The sequence below is a fragment of the Dioscorea cayenensis genome, unplaced genomic scaffold (assembly GCF_009730915.1).
Source record: "Dioscorea cayenensis subsp. rotundata cultivar TDr96_F1 unplaced genomic scaffold, TDr96_F1_v2_PseudoChromosome.rev07_lg8_w22 25.fasta BLBR01000338.1, whole genome shotgun sequence".
In the NCBI taxonomy this organism is placed as follows: domain Eukaryota; kingdom Viridiplantae; phylum Streptophyta; class Magnoliopsida; order Dioscoreales; family Dioscoreaceae; genus Dioscorea; species Dioscorea cayenensis.
Window position 1 is genome coordinate 3,320 of NW_024086729.1, and position 25,657 is coordinate 28,976.

General features: G+C 35.4%; 3 protein-coding genes across 4 annotated transcripts; all 3 read left to right on the plus strand.

Moving 5' to 3' along the window:
* The first annotated feature begins 224 nt into the window (after positions 1–224).
* Positions 225–7,421, plus strand: LOC120254084 (flowering time control protein FPA). The gene is given in 6 exon segments (XM_039262229.1): positions 225–563; positions 2,893–3,138; positions 3,287–3,415; positions 3,577–4,517; positions 4,603–5,684; positions 5,686–7,421. Coding segments are annotated over 6 exon segments (2,976 nt in total). The 5' UTR covers positions 225–296; the 3' UTR covers positions 5,997–7,421.
* A 3,725-nt stretch (positions 7,422–11,146) lies between these two features.
* Positions 11,147–16,024, plus strand: LOC120254087 (probable transcription factor PosF21). The gene is made up of 4 exons (XM_039262234.1): positions 11,147–11,931; positions 14,510–14,642; positions 15,074–15,158; positions 15,458–16,024. The coding sequence occupies exons 1-4, from the start codon at positions 11,348–11,350 to the stop codon at positions 15,820–15,822; spliced, it is 1,167 nt and encodes a 388-aa protein (XP_039118168.1). The 5' UTR covers positions 11,147–11,347; the 3' UTR covers positions 15,823–16,024.
* Positions 16,025–18,042: 2,018 nt separating this feature from the next.
* On the plus strand, positions 18,043–25,590 carry LOC120254086 (U1 snRNP-associated protein usp106-like). 2 transcript variants are annotated; one of them, XM_039262231.1, is made up of 13 exons: positions 18,043–18,244; positions 18,632–18,684; positions 18,830–18,998; positions 19,088–19,151; positions 19,840–19,919; positions 20,075–20,219; positions 21,514–21,575; positions 21,766–21,828; positions 22,631–22,689; positions 23,021–23,102; positions 24,162–24,211; positions 24,308–24,556; positions 25,222–25,590. In XM_039262231.1, exons 1-13 carry the CDS (start codon positions 18,098–18,100, stop codon positions 25,250–25,252), a joined length of 1,254 nt encoding a protein of 417 aa, XP_039118165.1. In that variant the 5' UTR covers positions 18,043–18,097; the 3' UTR covers positions 25,253–25,590. The 2 variants fall into 2 exon arrangements, with proteins under 2 accessions (XP_039118165.1, XP_039118166.1); XM_039262232.1 differs by having other exon boundaries at positions 25,225–25,590.
* The last annotated feature ends 67 nt before the right edge of the window (positions 25,591–25,657 follow it).

The window sequence follows — 25,657 nt, forward strand, 5'->3', positions numbered from 1 at the left end:
TGAGTATTAATTAATTCAGTTAAAACTCAAAAGTTTTCCTTGATACCTTTTTTTCAAAAAATTAATTTTTTTTTAAAACTCCAAATTTAATTCCAATCAAACACACATAAAAGTGATTTTTTATCTAGTGGTGGGCGTGCCTTGGGATCAGACTTCGCACAGATCTCGATGTAAATAAAATCCTATAAAAGGCTCTCCGTGGACAACCTGAGCACAATCTTGAATCCTCGCTCTTGTTGTGAAATCCCCAAATCCTCGATCTCTTCTCTTTCCAAACCCTAATCCCCTTCGATTCGATGCGGAAGTCGACGGTGAAGGACTCCACCGGCGACGGTGAACCGATGGACACCCTCTGGGTCGGCAACATCCCGTCCAACACCGCTAGCCCTGATCTGAAGGCGCTTTTCGCCAACCACGGCGCACTCGATTGCGCCGCCATGCACGGGTCCCGGAGCTACGGATTTGTCTTCTTTCGCAACGCTAGTGAAGCCCGGGCAGCCAGGGACGCCCTCCAGGGCGCTATGTTCCATGGAAACCCTATCAAGATCGAGTTTGCCCGTCCGGTTTGTCCCTCCCCTTTTGTGTAATTTGGTCTTTGTATTTGCATTTGAACGTTCGAATTGTTGTCAGATCTGTGTTGTTCCGGGGGGTGTTTGAATCGTGGATGATACATGTTTGGATTTTTACTGTTTCTTTTGTTCATTTATTTTTTCTTGATTTTGATGATAAGAAACGATGTGGCTTTGTTTATTATGTTGGACCTTTTGATGTTTGTTGGTCTGCTGGTGACAGTAATAGCGGAGGAGATTTGGTTTTTTGAGTCATTTGATATGAACACTTATATTAACCTCTGGGCAGAATTTGTTTTGATGATTTGGAAGAGTGGATTTGAAGTTTGTAAGCTTTGTTTAAGTGGAATATGCTGTTACAGGAACCCCGCTACTTTTATTTTTATTTTTATTTTTATTTTTTGGCCTGATTCTCAATTACAAGGGATCAAGAGTAGTTTGAGTAAATGGCTTCCAAATCGGACCTAAGTTTTAAAACCCATGCTTTACTGAATTATTTGATTTGAAACAAAGGCCAATCTTTCTTGTTGATTTTAGGCAACTCTTTGGATTTGCTTTCTTTCATGGTTATTGTGACTTAATGATATAGTTGTGTGCGTGTGTGTGTGTGTGTTTTTTTGGAGAAAAGGTGGATAAACCACAAGTTGTGGTTATTTTAGCCCTGGAGAACTAAAATGATTGGAAATGAAGAATGAGAGCAAACCTGTATTATTGCATTAAGCTTCTATTACTTAATTCTTTTGTGATGGTTTTGCCTGGGTTTTTGACATGATTTGCGCTTATTCTCATTTTGAGACTGCACTTAACCGACAATTAATAATGCTACTAACACCCTGTGCACCTGTGTACTTTTGTATCCTGCAGTGGATATTGCCTCTTCTGCTTTTTTACCTTTATTTCATTGGTCTTTATTCCTGTATCACAATTTTTCTTAACGACCAAACATTCATTATTGCCACTGCATTGATAAGAACCTGCCTATTTTTGTCCGCATTGCTCTTTGGGTTATGCTTTAAATCGATGACAATGCTGGCTTCTTGTAGCAATTTATTTGATTGGAAAGAATATACCTGATGTAACTAATTGCACGTTATGTTATTACATCAAAACCTACAGAAAATGGTATAAATTTAAAAGTTTCCTTTGCCTTTCCTTTCCATCGTACAACCAATAAAATAAAAGGAAATGTTTCTATAATTGTATTTTAGACATAACTTAGGTAGATATCTTTTTGCACATGTAAGGAGCTTGATCTACTCCATAATAAGCTTCAAAGAAGTGCATCACAATAATTTTTTTGCAGATATTTACCTTTTATATTCTGGAATGCAGTTAGCAGTTGTTTGGGATAAATATGTCAAACTCCACTATGTGTTAATATCTCCTCTCGCTGTAGTGGTGTTCTGTAAACAATTTCCCCATGACGCTTCTATAACTAATCTTGTTATACACATACTTGTAACTAAAACTGATTGTCTTAACTAATTTAGAAACTACAATAAAAAATGTGACTGAGAGAGCCAAACTAGAGATTATATTTCTCCAGAATTTTGAATAATCCTAAAACTTCTCTTCTCCTTTTCTCCTTAGCATAATAGTTCCCAGGATTAAAAGTCTTCGGTCGCTGGTCCTTATTGCTGTTATTCTTTCATGGGACTCAGCTTGCTGGTTTGTAGTTCATGTTATTTCAAGTTTGCGGCCCTTCTGCATTGTACCTAACCATATTCACTTATTCACCCTGGATATGAGTATAGTAGTGATCATATATGCGATAGTGATGTGGCCAATTCTCTCACCATTAGCAGACAATAATGTATTTGGACATTTGTTGCTCTTCGTCATCATGCTAATATCTGATCGGTTGTCCATTTATGGAAAGTAGCTATATTGATTGTTAATTATATATTTAAGGAAGTTAAAATTTGACGTCATCATTCTTCCTGTCTTATGTGAACCTTCATGGTTTCTATTTCTAAAATGTCACGTGGCAATGAACGTATTTTTCAATTAAAAAAAATGTCTATTTGACCATTTTGAGGAGTGAAGTATTGTATGCAGTGCTTATTTTTCCCTTTGGAAATATGGACAGATTGAAGTTATTTTTTTCATTTGATGAATTTATTTTTTACAATATTGGTGAATTTCAACTAATAGCAGTTGAAACAAATGATGAGAATAATTGTAAGCCTGCTTTTTTTTGTTTTAATTTTATTTTTATATATGTAGATATAATGCTGGATGATTGTTTTAAAAGCACAATGTGATAGCACAGTATGTTATTATACCATGCAAGTGAATTTTTTTTTTTAATCATTTTTTGCAGGCTAAACCTTGTAGGTATCTATGGGTTGGTGGAATTGGTTCCTCAGTCACAAAAGAACACCTAAAAGAGGAGTTTTTGAAGTTTGGGAAGATAGAAGACTACACATTCCTTAGGGACAGAAACTCTGCAGTGATTGTTTTTGTCAAAATGGATGATGCTGTTGCTGCTAAGAAGAACTTAGATCGAAAACGTATATCCGAGGAACAAATCCGTGTAGACTTTCTAAGACCCCAGCCATCTAAAGTGGTCTGTATTCTAAACATTAGTATTCATAATCTCAGGCTCGATTTGTTATATACAAGGGTTATGCGTATCATTTTGGTTTGAATGTTTGTCCTAATATATTTTTCTGATGATCATTTTTTGTGACTTGGCCCTGTTGACCCGTGAATAGGAATGGCCTGAGCACCTTGATTCAAGAGATGGACGGTTAAGTAGCCGGAGCTTGGGAGCATCAGAAGCATGGGTGTCTTCTGATGGAATGAGAAATTCTGATTCCTACCTTGGACTGAAGAAGAATCCAGTATGTTCAACTAATTTTCAGCTAATTTTGAGCAATAAATTAATGTGACCATATATGCATTTTTCGGCGTGTTGTATTGGACTCAATTGCATATATATCTAAACCAAATTTGCTTTTCTTTTATCTTGTGTTCATGTGGATGACATCCCTCTTTGGTCCAGCTATATTCAGGGCGAAGAGATGGCCAGCCAAGCAATGTTTTGTGGGTAGGCTATCCACCCTCTGTGCCTATGGATGAAGAGAGGCTTCATAATGCTATGATTCTCTTTGGTGAAATTGAAAGGCTAAAATGCTTCCCTTCAAGGCACTATTGTTTTGTCGAGTTCAGAAGCGTTGATGAAGCTCGGCGAGCCAAGGAAGGACTGCAGGGTCGCCTTTTTGGTGAACCCAGAATACAGATATTATTCTCAAGCAGTGAGCTTGCGCCAGGTAAGGATAGTATGCCACTTATTTCTGGGCATAGAGGACACAGGGAAGATATGTTTATCAAGGAACCTGCATTTGGATCGTTGGAATTATCTGGCCCTGGTCATGCACCAGCTCCAAACAATTTTCCTGGACTCTTACCCCTTCCTAACAGTATACCTAGTCCAAGTATAGCATCAAGGTCTCGGATATCACAAGGTTTTGATACCCTCTATGAAGGTTCAGATTTTAAAGATTTTAATGGTGCATCACTTAAATTTTCTGATGACAATCGTAATAGTCCTATACCGCAAACCAGAAGATATCATTCTCCTCCTGGACCAGTTACTTGCCCTCCGACTCCAGGTCGGAAGTCACTTGTTAGGTCCCTTCCTGGTGGATGGGATGGATCTGACATAAGAAACACAAAGAGATCAAGAGTCGATGACTATCCTTCCTCTCTTGATACTGTTTTGCATGATAGAATGATGAAAGAAGATATCAGGGACCCATATAACATGTCTGATTCTGGGAGAAATGGTGTTGTTCGAGGTCGTAATAGCTCTGTTGTTCCCAGTACAGATGAGCTGCATTCTCCTCATCGGGACCAGTATTGGCGTGGTATTGTTGCTAAAGGTGGAATTCATGTTTGTCATGCTAGATGTGTGCCTATAAGGAATGGTATTATGTCTCCATTGTAAGTTTCACTCCTTAACTTATTTATTAATCTCTATTTGCTATCAGCTAGACATTATAATTTTTTGTATGGAATGATTTGGCAGCCCTGAAGTCATCAATTGCTCAGCCAGAACTGGATTGGATATGCTCACAAAGTACTATGGTGAAGCCGATGGTTTTGAAATTGTCTTCTTCCTTCCCGACAGTGAAGAGGATTTTGCTTCCTATACAGAGTTTCTCAGGTACCTGGGTTCGAAAAGCCGTGCTGGAGTTGCTAAACTTGAAGATGGAACTACTTTGTTCTTGGTACCACCATCAGAATTTTTGACACAGGTTTTGAATGTGTCTGGTCCTGAACGCCTTTATGGTGTTGTTCTTAAATTGCCTCAGCAGTCTACCAGTGCAACCGTGCAGCAGTCACATATTGGCATTTCAGATTCATCATCTCATTACACCAGTCGGATTCCGCTACCTATCTTGCCAAAAGGTCCTATCAAAGATGTTCATACCGAGGATCAAGCTGGGGAAATGGATCACCGTAGGCCATCATACGAGGAACCAATGACTCATGCAGTGGTTAGTAGACCACAATTATCACATGCCAATGAATTACAGTTGACTCAGTCAGCAGCCCACATGGATTATGCCCCTAATCCCGCAGCTACTTCCCGGGAAGTTTCACTGACACCAGAACTGTTAGCTACTTTAGCTGCTCTTATACCATCCAATACGCACTCCAAGGCTAATGGAACTCCTCAGTTGCCTTCAGCTTCCTCTGTTACTCCTGTTCCAATTTCTGCTTTCTGCAATGCACGATGTTTCGATGCCAGCACAAGGGTGGGTTCAGGAGTATCAACCGTCTGTTGGTACTGCCATGGAGCAACTGAGACATCCCCTCCAATCTTCAGGGCGTCAATTGCTTCAAAGCTCCACCTTTCCATCATATGCCAACATCGCAAATGGACCAGAGCATTCTGTACAGCCTGCGCCAGGCAGTCTGCTATTTCAGGACCCAGCCTCTATTTTGCCGCAAAATTCTTCTATTTCATCTATTCCATTCAGCAACTATTTAACTCCATCTCAAGCTGGTCAGTTGGTTACCCAAAGCAATCCACAGTATTACATTGGTTCATCCTCTGGCTCTCATCCGAATTATGGGATGGTGCAACCTATTACTTCACATAGTGTCTTTACTACTCCGGCTCAGCACCAATCTGAGCCTGCTGGTCCATCAGCAGGCCATTCTCAGGTTGGTCAGCTCCAGCCACAGGATGTCATGCCAGTGTATTCTGATGATGGTAACAGACGGTTCCCAGACCGGGGGTTACAGTTGCAGGCGAACCTCTCTGGCTTTGGTCAAGGTACATCCGTTAGTGACTCTGACAAGAATCAAAGATACCAGTCAACACTGCAGTTGGCTGCAAACCTGCTACTCCAGATCCAACAAAAGCAGCAAGCTAATGCTCAATCTGTTCAAGGAACTGCAAATCAACAATAGAAATGCTTCTCGGGCCAGGTATCATTCTTTGCGTTTCTTTTCAGAAATTTTTTACCTTGTTACTTAATGTTTTATGTGCTTCTATATTTTCAGTTAAATTTCGCAAATTACCATCTAATTTTAGTGCAGGTCTCCACCAGCTGATGTGATTTAACTGTTTGTTGTATATTGTTGTATGGTTTTTCTTGCTCTAACCCAGTTTTCCTGAAATTGATTTTATACTTGCTGTGTTAACTATTAAGGATCTCTGTTTATTTGACTGGATACTAACACTCCTTAAAAATCATGTTACCTAATAAATGACATGGTATAGGTCAAGAAATAGCTTTTAAATACTTCTATGGATAGATTCACTTGGTTACTTGCCTCATTTGAGAACTAGGATGGACTATTTGGTGACACTATCATGATCAACAAACTGGACTCAATTAAATCCATCTAGTTATTGTTGGATCAAATATTTTGCTAGCAGTGTCCTTAGGATGGGAGGTTTAGTTTTAACAATATTGGATGATTGCATGTTGGAAGATTTGAAAGTTTTAAAGAAGCAAATGCTTGTTTTAGATGGAAGATCTTATGGATAATGTGATCCCTGGTTAGATTTATTGTTTATTTTACTACAAAAATCATTTCCCTCACATAATGAGAGGATTTGTTCTGCTCTTTGTTTGGTTTCTATGAAGGACTTATAAACACAAGTTTTTCTAACCCAGCAAATCTGATGTGGCAGCTTTATGAGTTTTCATGACTTATTGAGCTGGCTTTTTTGGTATGCTCTAGGAATTCAAGGTCAAAACCCATTGTTGAATTTTTTTTGTTTTGACCAGACATGACATAGCTTTGGAGTAAATAGTTTTCCTTTAGACAAAGTAATCAGAGTTATTTTCAGATTTGAATGTGTAGTTGCAATGAAATGAAGTTAGTTTAGATGCAGTTATTTTCATGTTTGAATTTGTATGGAGGCACTGAAACAGAAGGCTTTGATTGTTGTTGACATGCTGTGATGACTTAGCTATTTAACTAGTGACACAGTTCTTCTGTTGCACAATGAAGACACCGAAATTATTAGGGAAGTGGATAAGGTTCTGTCTCTTGACACTGTAGAAATATGGGACTCTACTAGATGCATTATGTAGAATCATTAGATGCTTACAAGGAAATCATGTGCTAATGTTCTTTGTAAATGTAATGGGACATCTCTTTTCTGATAGTAACTTTATTTTTTTTTCCCTTTTTTTTTTTTTGTTTATTGAGGTTTTTTATTTACATTTTTTTTCCTGTTGGAACTTAGGATGTTGATTTATCTGGTTTTTGTTTGTTTGGTCTTATAGAAATTTGTGTAAGAACTCCTAGGTTATATTCAAATATTAGCTGAATATGTTGATTAAAGTGTTAGGTTATGTAAGGAAGGAGGATTTTATTTGATATTCTTCATCTTCATAATACTATTTCGGCTCTTGGTTGTTCATAAACCCCATTTGGCCATATGCCTATGCCTATTGACATTTTATAGGGCCCAAAAAAAAAAACAAAACAAAACAAAACTCACCATATCTCATCAAAGATTCACGAATACGTGCGAGAGATCTGTTCGATGTTTTGAGGCCAATTACAATTATGGACACCTGCATTAGCTGTTACCTATTTCAAAACTTTATTGACATGGTAAATCTTCACAAGGCCAAGGCATTCTGGCTCAACCTTCTTAAAGGTTAGACACATCTTTGAAAATGATCTAATGAACTTTTTTTAATTCATTTTGTGAAGAATTAAGCAGTTTTCATCTAACTTAAATCTAACTTAACATTCAGGTTGCTTGTAATAGTGTTGTTATTCCAAGCCTAAGAACATATAATTGCGTTGCTTACAAAATAAAACGTCTCTTTCCTCTTCGGAAACCAAAAATATTTTTCCCCTTCAAAAAAAAATAAAATAAATTGAGAGGTTTATTATAACTTATGTTAGGAGAGATTTCCATTGAAATTTTAATGTCAATTTCACTTCTTTTTAGAGTGTAAACAAAACGCGCCTTTTGTTGTTGCGGTTAATGTTTTACTATCAAGTCCATTACTGAAAATTTCAACATTGAGTAAGTTTGTCTCAAAATACTGATTTGCTGCAAAATTCCGATATTTGAGCTTCAACTCATTATTAACCCATTCTCTGTGATAAAATTACTGGAGGGTTTCTCTTTGGTCCCTGAATAAAAGAAAATTTAAAAACCACTACGCAATCTCATTTGTGAGCAAAAACAGTTGGTCCCATGTGTGTGCCATGAATTACTGCCTCTTTTTATCTTGTGTTTCTTCCTTGTTTCCTAATATAATTAACATCTGTGGGCAAGCTGGGTAAGTATTATGTACAAAAGTATTTGAAGAAAAAAAAAATTCTATACTGCCATTTTTCCGAAACTCGTTGGAACCATAAATCATTCACAGCAAAAGGATCTGGCTGCAAATCTTTCTCTTTGAGTGATTTGTGATAAAATTGAAAGGATATATGTATATATATGCGCTTTGCACGGCTAATGTTTATTGATAAAAAGATGAAAATAAATCTTTTGATCTTTAAATTACATACCATGTTTAAATTTACTTGCTTATAAAATCCAAAACTATACCATCCGTGTCTAAAATGTAATATTCTTTTTTGTCATTCTCTCTCTCTCTTCCTCTCTATTTGTAGGTCAAGGAACAAAAAGAACTTTTTCCCAAGTGGATATTTGGAAATATGGTGCGAGATGGTGTACTTTAAATCCAAAGCTCTTTTGGTTCAAGTTGGTGGGAATTGACTCTTGCATATATTGGTTCTTCTTTTTTAGTTTGAAACTTAGGACTCTCTTAGCTTCAAAAAATGCACAATCCCATGTTCTCTTCTCTTCTCTTCTCTTCTCTTCTCTCTCTCACAAGTAATCAATCAACTAAGGTAGAAGTAACAATTAAGAGAGTTTCATTGTAATTTTGTATTCTTGACCTTGACTTTTTAAGTTTCATAAACATGTGTTTTATTTGAGTGAGTTCTATCGGCATTGCGACATGCGTTCTAATCTTTCATTTATTGACCCTTTGGGCCGAATTCGGAGTTTCGTCTCATGGTCTATATATATATATATTCTTAAACTAAAAACATGCAATTTGCTCAGCATCGGAAGAGTTTTAGTATGTAAATCTAGTACTTGATCCACTGATAATGATATATCTTAGTTGTTATTAAAGCCGGATGGAAGTTGCTTCTAAACTAGCCGTGTATGGATCCAGATTACATACTATCTCTTTGTTTCATAAGGCCTGAGATTTACTTAAATGAATTATGAAAACTTTTGTTTCTAATGGTTTCAATGTGTCTTAATCCTTTGCTATCCCTTCCTCTTTGTTTAGTTTTGTTTATTTTTCTGTTCTTCTGATTTTCTTTATTTGTGATGTGGTCCTTTATTTTTAATAAATTAGCTTTTGAGTTTTTTTTTTATTAAAAACAAAATGATATCTCTTAATTAATCCATAACTAAAAATATGGTTTTCATGGAATAAATTCGGATGGAGACACATATAGGTTCGGTCCCAACCTAACAATAATGAGACACAATAACTTTCAACATTCAATAAAAATAGTTGGTCATACTTACTAAAATCATCATGGGAGTCCAACATTATTGATAAGACTTTGCTAAGTATGCTAAGATTTAATGCTCAATATATATATACACTTTTGCTTATAATGAAGGTTTCCTTAGTTCTGTAAATTTATCATATATATATATACACATAAATACTTATACATATGAGATTCACCTCTTAATTCGCTCATGGGTTCAAGAATTTGGACTTACAATAAAAATGATTATTTATACCACTAAAAAATTGATGTTTTCACATAGAAGTTTGTGAAGAATAATAGATTATTATTATTATTTAATTAATTCTTGCTAATAATGATGATCACCACTTGATGCATATTTAAAGTTAAGGGATTCATGAGCTTGGCATATTTAATATTCAAAAGTAAATAGAAAAATTCACAAGCAACCATGGGGTAGCCCACGGTATCTTGTTATCAAGTGGAACACTATAGAAATACTGTAGTAGTACTGTTTAAATTTTATTCCGGATTTAAATACTATTAATTAAATTTTAATAGGACCCATGCAAAAAGCAGTGTTTTTTTATATATGAGTGAGTCTTCAAATCAACTATGACGATGGTGTACCTCAAAAATCAATAAATCATCATATTTGATTCACCTTCGTGTATGTACAATACTTGTCGTTGATATCAAATAAATGAATTTATAATAAAAATTACTTTCATATAATATATTATAAAATTATCTAGTCGTAGTAAGGAAAAACAACCTTTGATAAATAATAATCTCTTAGTTCACTCATTGTCATTGACGACCCTTATATCTTGAGTATATTACAACTTTAATTTTAAAAAAATAAATACTAAAAAAGAATACCAACATCAATCAGCCTTAACAATTCCCTTTCATTCTTTTCTCTCTATCTCTCTTTTCTTTTTTAATTAGTTTTTTCTTAATTTCTTCGTTGCTCCCCCATCTCCAACCAAAAGGCCCCTCTTCTTTTCATCTAATATTTCCGCACTCTTTTTAAAAGAAAAAAGAAAAAAAGAAAAAAACCCCTCTCTCTCTCTCTCTCTCTCACTTTTTTTTAATTTCTCTAGTCTTCTCATATAATGTGATAGACTTTATTTAAATAAAATAAAAATAAAATAAAAATAATAATAATAATAATAATAATAATAATGATGATGATTACTCTCTTATCTCACCTCCCCCTTATAATATTATTATTAAGATAAGTAGTATATTCATTTTATCAAATAAAAAAAAAACTTTATTTTCTACCTCTTAATTAGTTAATTATATTTCACAATACTAAAAACCCTTATTTTACTTCCATTTTTGGTCTAACTCTCAATAGTCTCTACCTCCCCAATTTGGCCACCTTTTCTCTCTCTACACACCCTCTTTTTTCTCTCTCTAGATTTCACCAATTGAGAAAGAAAAAGCTTCCATTTTTGCCTCTATTTATTCTCTATCTCTTTCTCTCTCTATCACTCTTTCCTCTCTCTCTCTCTCTTTCTAGAAACTTTTTTTCTTTTTTTTTTCTTTTCCAAATTTATTAGCATTAAATTTTAGTATATATATATTTGGCTTCCCATTTTGGATTTGGATTTCATTTATCAAATTTGCCCCAATTTCTCAAATCTATCCAACCAAAGGAACCATTTTTCTTCTCTTCCAATCTATAAAGCTACCACCTTTAACCCTAATTCTCACCATTCTTAGGGTTTTTTATTTTATTTTATTTTTTCTACTGCTGATCCATCGCCATGGAGAACTCCGGCACCGCCGCCGGCACCACCGCCGGCGGCCTTCCTCCTCTGACATCGCGCTTCACCGCTGCATTTGGGGTGAAACCGGAGTCGCAACTGCCTTCTTCTCTGGACGGCGATGCCGGTGGGCGATTGTTCAGCAAGGACGTTAGCTCGATGCCGGACCTCCCGCCGCGAAACCACGGCCACCGCCGGGCTCGGTCGGAGATCCTCAGCCTCCCGGATGACATCAGCTTCGACAGCGACCTCGGCGTTGTCGGCGCTGATGGACCTTCGTTGTCGGATGAGACGGATGAGGACGTGATCTCCTTGTTCATGGATGTTGAGAAGCTCGCTGCTTCTTGTGCTGAGAGCTCTGGCAAGGCTCTGGTGGGGTTCCAGATGGAGAATGCGGCGTCGGAGTTGAATGCGAGACCGAAGATCAGGCACCAACATAGTCTGTCTATGGATGGCTCAGCTTCGATCAAGCCGGAGTTTTTGATGCAGGGCAATGAGGTACCGACGCTTGCTGAGACGAAGAAGGCCATGTCAGCCCAGCAACTCGCTGAACTTGCTCGGATTGATCCAAAGCGTGCCAAGAGGTTTGCACTGTTATTCGGAAATTTCTCTTCCAAGTTTATTTCCATTCTATTGATTATTGAAGTATCTCTTTGATGAAAATAGGATACTGTGTTTAGGTTACAATAATTCCTATGAAATTATCTCATGAATTTGATTTTTCAAGAGTGTGAAAGTTTTCATGATATATTGTGTGATCAAAATCAAATATGTGCAAATAAATGGGAATCTGTTAGTTCACCTTTCCTTCTTATCTCTGAAGAGCACACTGAAAACGCTATGCTGATTTGCTCTTTAGTTGTTCACAAGACCGGGCTTGCACTTGAGATTGTTCTTGATTTGAAGTCCTACAAATATGGTTTACCTCATATATGCCCTGAAATTCTCATTGTTGTTCTTTGAGTTTTACTTCTTTGTGCCTATCGTTGCAGGCTTTATAATTTAGTCTCCTTGACAAGAGTAGCAATCTACTGCTTCCATGAGTTCCATCCACTTACACTTTAATCTAACATGATGCACTCTTAAGTTATTTTGCTTTCCTCGCCGAATATGGAACTTACATAATTTTTTTGTGGAAAGACATATTGGTCTCCTTTCCAGAAAATAGTCTGTATTTTCAAAAACATTGTGGTGTTGTGGATTACTGCATGTTGAAAATCAAATTTGAAGTTGAATTAGTCACCCATTAGTTTGTATCAGAATGCATGTTGTAGATGCATGCCATCCATTTTCTCTATCTCATGTGAAGTTGCAAGCTCTATTGGAAAGAAGTTACATGAACATTTTTCTTGAATGCTATTTACTATTTGACTGTTCTCTGTGCATGGAGAAATGTACTCTTTTTGTTGTTTTGTGCAATATACGTAGATTTACAGTCTCATGGTTTTCTAGAAACAATACATTTTCTGAAAACATTTATTGAAGATCTCTGTTTCCAAGCCAAAGTTGTTTTAGGAACTTACCATTTCGTATTAATGATCTTTGTATTACCTTTGTGTATTCAGTGTAATGGGACATTACGGTTTTCTTTGTTGCATCACGTGTGTTTTGGGGTAATGGATTGTAGGGTTAGCTCTTGACAAGAGGATTAATTCTTGATAAGAACATTCTTTTTCTGTTTCATATTTATTGGTCTTGCCTTCGCTTTTAGATAAAGGATATTCTGTATCTTGGTAAGAATTGTTCTCCACAAATAAAAATGGTCATTTGGTAAATCAATATAAACAATTAAGGGTGATTTATTAGTAATTACTACTTGAAGTGAAAATGAGATACCATGGATCTTTTTAATTCCAGGCCTTATAGTGTGCAGTTGCTAAATAGTTTTTGTAACTTCATGCAGGAATTACATGAAATGTATACATCATGGATGATCCATGAGTAATATTTGAAGAACTAGGAGTTGCTATTTGTAAGGGGAAAAGTATCAAAATTAATTGATTGTTGATTCTTTTGCATTAAAAGCCGCATTCCTTTTCTTGATTTCCATTTTTTACATTGGCTTTTGTTGTGAAAAAAAAATATTTAGTCGAAATGTTATCTGTTGTTCTTTGACTTCTTATAGAAAGTGTTTTCTTTTTCAACATATCATCTTCAATAAAACTGACAGAATACCCAATAGGAAAGAAAGGAAAATTGTGCCACGTACAAGTCTGTCAATGTGTATTGTTTTGATAGGGCAAGTCATTACTGTTATAGGAAGAGAGGCCTTGTTCATGCTTATTCTCATCATTTTTCTTTTGTTCTTTCTTGGTTTTGCCCCAGTTTTTGAATTTCACAGAGTAACAAATTAGGAAGAGAGGTATAATTGTACCCGATGATAGAAAAATCTTACGCATCAATTTATGGATTCTTGCATCTAGTCAAAACATAGTTTACATATATTATCTGGTTCATGACATAATTGCACCTAAATAATATTTTTCTAATATGAAGGTTTATTTACTACTTTCTAGGTGTCAGTTAACACATCTTCTTTTACAATAATATCTAAGGCATGGTTCCACTAAGTCCTGAATTATTGCATGCAAATTTAATTCCATCATCTCGCTGCAACTTTTCCTAGAGAATTAGGATCTGCACAAGTAGTATCCTGTTAGCTGTAAAACTTCTTGTAGGTATCTCCTTCCACATGTGCCATCCTAGTGTCGCCGCCATACTGACCATTCATCTTGCCATCAATCCCTATAAGATTGGTTCATGCAGACCTCAGATATTATATCATGGGCAAACTGCATAGATTGCAGCTTCGCTTATGAAGTAGTTAGGCATTCTTGTAGCAGCACCCTTGAGTACTGACGTCCCATGAATAAATGGTCATGAATTTCTTCTCCAACCTGCACAAAATATCCTCGAGATTGATTTGATTTCCCTTGCTTAATTCAACTTTCTTAATGTGAAAAAACTGGTGGTCACCTTGACCCTCACAAAGCTCTTTAGATGTAGCTTCAGTTTTTATGATTTTATAGAAAGTGCCAATCTGAAAGTTATGTTTGAGAAGTTAGAACTGGCTTCATGTGATTATGCTAATGCATCTGTCTTTTTCTTTCTATAATTTCTCTTTTTGTGCTCGATAACCAATTGTTTCATGGCTTTTGGTAGGATTTGGGCAAATAGGCAATCTGCTGCAAGGTCAAAAGAAAGGAAGATGCGCTACATCCAAGAGCTTGAGAGGCGAGTGCAGACCTTGCAAACAGAGGCGACAACATTATCTGCTCAACTGACCATGTTGCAGGTAATTATCTTTCTCATGCTAACAAGTTAGAAATTAGCAATAATTTATTGTATTATTGCTCCATGCATACAGTTTCTTTTTACATGTTCTCGAAGATTCTCTGAAGTTGATCATATATGCTATTATGTATTATATCCAAATGAAGAGAGGAAATTCAAGATAGGTGTTGATTTGTGATCTCTGCACCATATAGCATTGGCTGTATTTGGCATGAGAATGTTGATTAACATTTCCTTCTGCTAAATGGTTGTGTTATGCGGCCCAGCTGTAGTTGAAGAGTTCAAGTTCTTGATTTTTCATATATTTAAAAAATTATTGAAGTTCAATGCTGGTGAAAAAGTACACTTCGTATTTCTTTCTTGAATTTTCCTTTTGCAAACATAAAATGTCAAAGCTCATGAGTTGTTTCAAACTTTTTTTATATATCTCAGAGAGATACCACTGGTTTGACTGCTGAAAATAATGAACTAAAACTGCGTCTGCAGACGATGGAACAGCAAGTTCACTTACAGGATGGTAAGTTTTCACCATGCGATCAGTTTCCTTATGCCATGAATCATCGTTATCTCACTGGTCACTCTTTCCATTTAGTGTGGGTTACTCAACAGTGTATTCATTTGACTACTTGCTTATCTTGCCAACCACTTGCTTATCTTTGCCAATTCTTCTCAGACATGATAATGTATTTAAATATCTGCACAAAGATAACTTCTTCTTCTCAAACATGTGCTGTCTTGTTCTAACATTCTGTTTACCATCCACCATTGCATTTGACCAAATCTTATTTCATTTCTTTTTTTTTTTTTAAAATCAAGCTTTGAATGATGCGCTAAGAGAAGAAGTGCAACGATTGAAACTAGCAACAGGCCAACTTAACATGGTGTCCAACAGTGGGCAGATGGTGGGTTTTGGAGGCTCCAACTATGGACTCAATCAGCAATTCTTTTCACAGAATCAATCAATGCAATCACTTCTTGCAGCACAACAACTCCAGCAACTCCAGATCCATTCTCACCAGCATCCACAACAGCAGCAGCAGCAGCAACTTTCTCATCAGAATCAGCTTCAGCATCAACCTCAGCAGACACAGCAGCAAACATCAATGAAGACCATGGGAGTCCTGAATTCTCCCAACCAAAATGAGACGTCATCCAGTAGTAATGCCGGCCCAAAGGAATAAACAAGTCGTCATGCGTCCCGTGCAGTGTTCTTTGTTAACAGACTTTAATCTTAAATCTTGAATTTCATAGAAGAACTATATGAGATATAACTTATGATGTCGTAGGAGAAGTCGAGTCATGTTTTATACTTTTATGAGTTCATGGACTTATGCTTAAGAATCTCCTTAAGATGATTACCTTCATAGTTTATGGTTTTATCAATTCATTGATTGTCATTGCATTGTATTTGATTCTGTTATTTGTATGCTCTATTTTACAAGTCAAAAGTTTGGCATGCTGTTGTTGGCTTTGTTGAACTCTCAACTGTATTTGCACAATAATTGGTCATTTCAATTGCATTAGTTGCAAAAATGTCAAATTGCATTTGTACTCTCAGTATATATATATATATATATAAAGGATAGAAAACTATATTTTACCTACTTTTTTTTTGTTTATTATTAGATAATTGTAAGAATTATCTCAAAAATAGAAATTAATATTTGCGTGTTTGACTTGTTTGTTTTTTTTTAAAAAATAAATAAATAGCTAGGCTGCTAAAAAAAGTAAAGATGTATATAAATCTTATCAGAGTAAATGGGGGTAAAGTTTATGCACACATGGGCACTGAGACCACATACACATATAATTACTGCTCACACTTTAGAAATATGATCACGCTTATGATTAAAACTAATCTTACCACTTTTTAAGGGTTCTAATGGGGATTCGACTCTACTGATAGATGATGGTTGATTACATGTTTGCCAGATTAACCAAAAGTTTTTATGTTTCCATACTCTGTCTATTTAGCAGAGTTGTGTTTATCCACTTTAATAATAAAAAAAACCAATTAACAAAAAAATGTCCAAATTGTAATAGTGATTTAAGGTGAGATTTCTCTTTCAAAAGTGCAGATAAATATATTACACTAATGAGCATCATGCAATGACAATGCACAAACTAAAAGGGTTGGTGTGACATGGGTGTAACCATTGTCCACCAAACCCTCTTATTATTTATCCAACTTATGGTTTAACTACCAACCTTTTCTCTTAATTATCAATGCCAAAACCCTAACCCTAACCCTAACCCTACTTCAAATCATCATATAAATGTACATAAACCTCCATATCAAGTTGAATGCATTAAGATGGAAATGGTCAACAGTACCACAGCATTAACACCTTTCACTCCAAAAGCTCTTCATGAGCATTATACAGTGAGACAAGCATTCTTGAAGAGTTATCAGTTCACAGTGAGAGAGAGCTTTGTAGAGAAGCTTTGGAGAGGTTTCAGGGAGTTTAACAAGATGGGAAAGACTGCCATTGTTCAAGCTTTTCACCGGATCTCCGGCCGGGTTCCGGCGATGAGAACTCTCAAGTGTTTTTCACCTTCGTCAAAGGATTGTTGCTTGGAGGACTTTTAATTACTATATTCATAGATTAATGGTTTTAAGGTAGATCATTTTGATATTATATGTATATATATAGAAGATTTATATATAATTTTTAAAAGTATTTATGATGTTATATCTCTTGTTTTATGTTGAAAAGAAGACGAACAAGCGCAATATTGAAAAAGAAAAGAAATCAATTAATTGAATAAATTTATGAAATATTTAAATTGTTCACCATTGTACTGGGTCTCTGGGAAGAGTCGTGTTTTTTACCTTCCAAGATTATAAGATAAGAATATACTTTTGTGGGATTGTAATTCATGGTGCCCAGGAGGTTATTAAGTTATATAACTGATTTTTTACTTTGCATGGTATATACATGTTTATTACTTTGTATGTTAACTCATTTCATATAGTAAATCATTAGAAGGTTATTAAGTCATGTAACCGATGCATCATAGTATTTGTCTATTTTTTTTTTTTGACAATTTTTGTTAGGCGGTGTTTGTAAAAATAAATTAACTAATAAAATGAATTTGAATGATTGATTTGGATGTGATATTTTCTTTGTTGTATTTATTGCATATTTTAATATATTTTACAAAATAAGTCTGTGAATGTTGTTATTAATATTATTTTTAACGGAATAAATTAAAAGTTTATTTTGGGGGTGATAAAATAAGGTTAATACTTAAAATTTCTAGTCATATAAAATAAGTCATATTTAAGAGGGGATATATGCAAAGAGTTGCAGGAGGACAAGTTTGCAGAAAACCCCTTAAAATTATACTAAATTTATTCACGCACGTGTAAATATATTGGGGTGCCATCCACTGTTTTCTTCTGAAGTTTCTCGCCCTAAAGGATCGAAACCCAAACCCTAACCCTAGGTCGCCATGGATGCGCTAAGGAAGCAGCTAGACGTGCTGATGGGCGCCAATCGCAATGGTGATGTTGCCGAGGTCAACAGGAAGTACTCCGACCGCGATGTGTGTCGTCTCTACCTCGCTGGCCTCTGCCCTCACGATCTCTTCCAGCTTACGGTCCTATTTCATCCCAGATCTTTACTTTACTTCACATTTTTTTTAATAATTTTTTTGAGCATCCTTTGGATCGTTGCATGTTTGGGTTTCGTTTCTGGTTTTATTGTCAATGATTCTTTTGTTAAATGAGTTATCTTGGCAAAACCCTGCCTTTGAATGTTTTGTTTTGCTCCTTTTTTTGTCTCTTTGGATTCTATTCGCTTCTCTTCGAAAGAATGCTTTTGATTATCAGATTTTAGGGTTTAGGGTTTGTTATTGTTTTTCTTTTTGTAGAGTAATGTGAAGTAATATTTGGTCCAATGAGATGGCTGTTGATGTTTCACGAGTTTGGTTTTCATCTGGAATTTAACGCGTAACTGGGTCTAATTGTGCTTCATCTTGTGGCAGAAAATGGATTTAGGTCCTTGCTCGAAGATACACTCGCTGCAGCTGAGAAAAGAGTATCCTTTGCTGTTTGTTCTAGGCTTAACTAGGGTGCCCAGAGGATAATAAGTTTGCAAAATTTAACATAGACCTTTTGCTTGTAGTGTAAGGTTTTGTTTAAGAAGTCTGTATTCCTTCTGTACTTCCTTAATTGTTCTGTAGATATGAAGAAGCAAAGGCAAAAGGTCTATGCAATTATAGCAGAGAGCTTGAGGATATGATAGAAAGACTTATACTTGAGTGTGAGAGGAAAATTCAACGAGCCCTCAAGCGGTTGGAGGACGAAGATGCTAAGGCAGCTGTTGCTATATCTGTGTCTGAGGTTACCCAGGTACATCTTACATATCCTTTTGAAGTGAAAAGAGAAAATATTGCATTGTTTGTTCTTGTTGGTTTCTTAGTTTCCATTTTAACTTGTAGACACCGGAGATCTTGGAGCTGTCCAAGCAAATAAAGGAGAAACTGAAAGAAGTTGATGCTTTTGGTAATTCATTTCTTCTCAAATTTTTAATCATTCTTGCATCCTTGGCAATTTCTCCGTTTTTGTTTGTATGCTTTGTTGGCCTTTTTCAATAGCAAACAGTTAGGTTTGCTCTAAATGAGAGACTTCTATGCTATTATTGTTGTAACTTGTAAAGGATCATGCCCAATATATGTCTATATTTGTCTTTGAAGATAGAAAACTTGTTTAAGCACACACACACACACACGTACACACGTATCTTTTGCATCTTTTTCACCCATATCATATTTCAAAGATTGCAATGATAAAGGGGAGACTAGTTTTCGAAGAATAAACGACCAAATTATTTTGTTATAAACTTTTTACTGCCTTAAGATGGTTCAATTGGGCTCTTGACTATGCCATTTTAATGAGATCTTGGAAGTGCCTTTAGATTGTACGATCTTTGAGCCTTTTCTAATTATTGCTCTGTACTTAATTTCGATTTAATTTTATGGGTACTTTTATGTGACCTACTTAACAGTTTTACTTGAGCTTGTTCAGGAGTCCTACATTCTTGTCCTGCAATAATTTTTAAGCATCTTCAATATTAGTGTTTGAGCGTTGAACTATTTCAGTTTTAGATTATTATATTATTACTGAAGTGTTTAACAATTTCAATAGTAGATTATAATTTTAGTACTGAACTATTGAACAATCTTGATGCCAGATTTGGAAGGAAAAACTGACAACAAAATTCAGGCATTAGAAGTTGTGGAAGAACTCCGAGCCAAAAGAGCTGATAAACAGGTTTTGTGCTGCAATTCTTATACATAGCAAATAAATATGGTCTTTTTGGATATTTGTGCTTTGATACTCATAAAAGTTCAGCCCTTTCTGTTGTTTCTGTTACTTGTACCTTTCCATTTGAAGTACCATAATGAATTTCAGTAATTTTGCTACAGTCAGTGCTTCTACTCGACGCTTTTAACAAAGATAGGGCATCTTTGCCACAACCTTCTCAGCTAGCACCAGTGCCTGTACTTGCTCCACCGGATCCTCGTACCCAGGAAATAATTAATGAAAAACTGAAGAAGGCGGAAGATCTTGGTATGGGCACTATACTTGCTTAAGATTGTTTAGACATATAGGACTTTGCTTGTTTCAGGCTTCAAAAACAAAGTCATGAAATACTCTAGAGTTATGGACTTTTGTAGCACAATGTAGGTTTACTGATGTGCCTTTGGACTAGCAGTCTATATGATTGAGTAAACTCTGTGCATTTTATTATTTGGTTATGGACCTATGGTTCAAGAAATTAATCTCCATGCATCTTAGTTAAGTTGCTTGTATTTGGATTGAGTAAATGTTATTGAAGTTTATTGAATGGTTTCTGATTCATCCTTATGGTTTTTACATGCTTATGGTTCTTCCAACAAAGGTTCACATTCTGTTTATCATGCCTTGCTTGTTAGAACGCTGTGTTGTGTATAAATTTCAAGCAGTTGTTGCTTTTGTATGTAGATGTTCATTTTCCCTGATATGCATGAGATTTATTGGAGGCCAGTAGAGTCAAAAAGAGGTGAAACTATCTCAAAGCAGGTAGGGCCTAGATGGTCAGAACTTATTATCATAGTTTCCATCATGAAATTAGAGGTCTAACAGTCATAAAGACGAACCACTAGACCTGCGTTCTGGAGGTGGGAATTGTTAGTGAAACTGTGAACACAACTTTATTCAGTTGTGCTCTTGATTAATTTGAGTCAGTTTGTTGCTTTTTAATTTTTTCAATGTCCCACTTTAGCAAGTTCATTTCTATTTATTGACTTTTGTGGAGTAGATGAGTTGGGTTATTATTTTCACTAGACTTTGTTTCTTTGGGGATATGGTCTTTCTTGCTTAGGGGGAAATGAAGAAAATAAAGATACTGAAATTTTGTGAAGTTAGGTCTTTATTACCCCATTCCTGCATTGTGAGAATTGTGGATAACAAGGTTTGACCTTGGTAAGGTTTTATTGTGGTTAACAAGTTGTTGAACAAGAGGAATCTATCATATTACGAACACCTAACAAAGCACGTGTTCAAAGGGACCTTGTCATAGGTTCATTTATTCATTTATTTTCAAGAGAAACCTTTAGAATTTTGTATCCCCTATCTCCAAGTATTCTGATTACGTTCTTATGTGCAAAAAATTTTTTTGTGTGAAAATTTATTTCATTCTGGTAGTTTGATATGTTGAATATATCTAACATATTTTATTTCGTAGTATTTTCATGCAATTGCATTGAGCTATGATCTTGTCTAGAAATCTAGAAAGCTCTCACAAGGGCATTATGGAGTTATCTGTAGTTTGTTAGAGGCCTCCTTTATTTCTTTTATATTGATTATTATTTAAAATGGACAGGGGAAAAGGGAATGATAGATGAGGCTCAAAAACTGTTAGAAGAGGCAGAGGCTCTGAAAAAGGTTTGTACTTTTTGTATGCTAGGGATTTAATCATTTTAGTTACTGTAAAGATACTTCTGTCTGAGAGGAGCCTAATTTTCCTTTAAAGCGTACCTTATTTTAGTATGTTTTGTTTGAGAAATGAGTTGATATTTCAGTCAAGTTGATGCAAGGCATCTTCTCATTTCGCATTTTGTTTTTTCATCTTTAGCTTGGTGGCAGACCAGAGCCAGTTCTGGATTCCTCAAAGTATACTGCGGCTGATGTGCGAATTGTGAGTTTTTTTTTTTTAAACTTATTTCTTCACCATAATATGGTGTTTTCTTCTTTTACTTCATTATTTTGTCTTAGCGTGAAGCGATCATCATGATAGCATTGGTTGAGATTTAGATGACCACAGTAGTTTATGTCCATAAGTTTCTCATGAGGTAGTATTCCATATATTTGTGTTAATTTATTCATGAGATTACAAGGCTATGCCGTGTCTTTAAATTTAAGCGATAGCTTATGTTCATCAAATATTAATGCCAATGGTGTAGCACCAGTTACAGAGAATAATTGAACATGACCAAATATCTACTATGAATCATAAAAAGTAGGTTCTTGAATCATTTCAGGTCAAGATCACATTAATTTCATTTCTGAAATTTTTTTGAATATTTTAATTGAATTTGAGTTATACATTAGCTCAAAGTATAAGCCAATTTTTGGGCGACCATTATGCCTACTTGTTCACCATCTAAAGCTTTAGATGCTCTCTATCATGTTACAGTATTTGATGTTACTTCCTACTTTCCCTAGAATGTGTAATTAATAAAATTATCCAGAACATCTTTGGCTTTGGAATGATTGAATACGATTGCTCTTTGAATAACTAATTTTTTAGTGTTGGAGAATGGTGTGATTAAATTAAAAATATAATTGAGTATTAAGGCTCTGAAATTGCATATAGTCCCTTTTCATATACTTCTATGTTATTGCTGAATTTTCTGACTATTTATATGGAGTGGTATTGACTGCTAAACAAAAGCAACTCTTTGGGGGCAATGATCAGTGTTTTACTATTTTTTGTGCAGACTGATCAGAAGCTTCGTGTGTGTGACATTTGTGGAGCATTTTTGAGTGTCTATGACAAGTAATGTCTTTCTATCTTTTAACAATTTATTATTATTATTATATTCTTTAGATTATGAGGGAAACACAAAAAAGAATAATACTTGAGGCTTGAAGTACTTCCAGCTTTTGACCTGCGTATTATACCTCCTTTTACCAGCAGGCTTTTGGGCCCAGTTTTACGAGGAAAACTTTTGCAGCTAAAGAAAGTGCGTGTTTTTTTAATTTGTTGTAGTAGAAAAATTTTAGAACTTATGGGATTACTGTTCATTGGATAAGCCTTTAGGGAGTTTGTGACCACGGGTACATATCTTTAATTGAATGTGCAATTCTGATGCTTCTGTTCCATTCAGTGATCGTCGTCTAGCAGATCATTTTGGTGGGAAACTTCATCTGGGCTATATGCAAATCCGAGAAAAGCTAGCTGAATTTCAGGTTATATTTGCCTTTACCTTCATTTTATGGTTGAGATATGTTGTAATCTCAGTTTTACTCTTTCCATTGTTCCCTCTTGTTGTCTGATGTGACACTTTTTTGTTAAAACAGAAAATGGGCAATGCTTCTGCCTTCTGAAATTGTTGGATAAGGAGAAATGTATATAGAAATTTAATGTTTCCCTCAGTCAATGGTTTGAACTAGCTGTTTTGTTATAATCTGTAAAAGATCAGTGTTTGTATGCAGATCAGCTTTCTCCTATAATGGTTCACTTTTTTCGTCCTGAGTTTTAGTGTCTTGAAGTTTTGGGAACTTTTCAAATGTCCATCGGATCATATTTAGTAGTTAGTATATTTCATGTCATCTTTCATAGGGCTTCATATGATTTGTCTGCAGTACTTCCTTAGTTACCAAACTTTTATTGAGCTCAATTATCAACTTGAAAAAAATTGGATTTTACCCCATTTTAATTATCTCTCGAGAGTGAGTTATCATACCTGAGATCTTTAGCTATTGATCTAGCTGGTTGTCATAATCCGTTGAGTAAACCAGGGTTGAATGAGAAGTCTCATCATATGTTCAAGTGTCCTATTTTCCTCTTAGAACCTACACTACATGTACGGACCAAGTTTTCCCACTGCACCTAACTTGTCCAAATATTGTGGTTATTCAATTGATGATGTCTTTAACTGGGCTTCACCTGATAATTAAAATTTTCTGTGTATTTTTAGACACTTTGTAATTATCTGTAAATTATTTATTCTTCTTGTGTTGTAAACTTGTAATCTTTAATTACTTACCTTTTATTAGATTATTATTAATGAAGATTTGGCTTGCAATTTCTTGTTTGATGTGTAGAATTTCTTGTGGACTTCAATAGATATTTGATGTTTATTTTTTCCTTCCATTATAATAATTGTTTTTATAATTCAATATACAAAGTTGTCCATCATACTTAATGTAGTTTATGCTTTTGGATATGAACATGTAATTTATGATCCTTGATCCTTAGTTTCTTCATATTTGGATAATAATATTCTTCTGATAAATTTTATTCAGGAGGAGAAGAATAAAAGTCGAAAGAGAGATCGATCTGAGGATGATCGGAGGTAGTCTTAGTTTATCATTTTTCTTTTTCTTTTTTCCCATGTGAACTTGGTTAGACCCTTTTGATTAATAAGCTTTCATCTTGATTTATGCTTTAGGTCAAAAGAGAGAAGCCATGACCATGACAGAGCAGGTAGTAGGGATCGTGAGCGAGATAGGGATGACCATGGCAGTCGAGAAAAGGCAAGGGATAATGATCGTCGAAGTAGAGATCGTGACAGGGAATATGATCGGGATCGGGAGCGGGAGCGCAGAGACTCGGGTAAATCTCACAGCTATGATTCAAGGAGCCGACGAAGATCACGCTCACGTTCAAGAGAGCGCAGTAGAGACTATGATCGTCATAGGTATGTGTGAGCTTTTTGTGAGAAGTGATTTAGTGTTCTTGTTTTCATTCGTTTGCCTCTGCAATGGATGCTTCCATTTTGCATGATAAGCTTTTTCCGACATTTTTTTCTTTGAGAATGAATATAAATATTAAAAATGAGGAATTGCATTTGACGCTGCTTATCTACTGAGGTAAAATTTTGTGGAAGTTATTTGGTTTCAGATTTGCTTACCCAAAAAAAAAAAATAAAAAATAAATCTCTGCTAGTTTATTTGTACATTTTGCCATTTCTAAAGTTCATAAAAGCAAAATGAACTGACGTGTTTTTATTTTTGGTTGTGAAATATTTAGTGGTCTGTTTGTGTACTCTGTGATATGCTGCCTTTTTAGTTTTAATTTTACCTTTATGGTCTAAGATAAGCATTGTTTCTTCATTCAAAGCACATCTTATTATTTTTGGTGCGGGAACTGATGCCTCATTGTGTTTGGTCCGACCTCAAATTAATTTTTACCTGTGAATTGTCCTTACATCTGTTCATTTGGCAACCAAGTGTAAATCGACTTCAGCGTAATTTGAATACGTCGTCTAACATGTCCACATTGTTTTGAATTTCTTGTTGATTACAATTTATTATTAATTTGAGCAATTTATTGAACTGTTCATGTTCACTGCTACTCTTTCAGCAGGCACCGTGATCGGTATGATCGCCACTGAAGCATCCAGCAAATATAGAAAAGATGACCTGCCTGCATGCTGGCTTTTTGAAGTTTCTAGTTTGTCCTTGTGTGGTGAACCATAATTAGTAAATGCCTGATTTAACACAGGCAAGCTAGTAGTTTGTAGTGCTATTTACTCATGTCTTTCTCATCGATATCCTCAAAACGGCAAGACTGACATACTGGGAAGGAGCGATGCATTGTTATTTTCAAAAACCTCCGATCGGAATGCCGGCCGTTTGTTCTCTATTTTATTTGGTATGTTGTTTTTTAACTGTTAGTAACTGAAATGGCATTGATATATGTTATGGTGGGGTCCGTTGTACTCCTTGATCAGTGACAGTTATTGTTTCTGTAAAGCAGTTAGAGTTGCTTGACAATCATGTGTTCTTATCTGGATGTC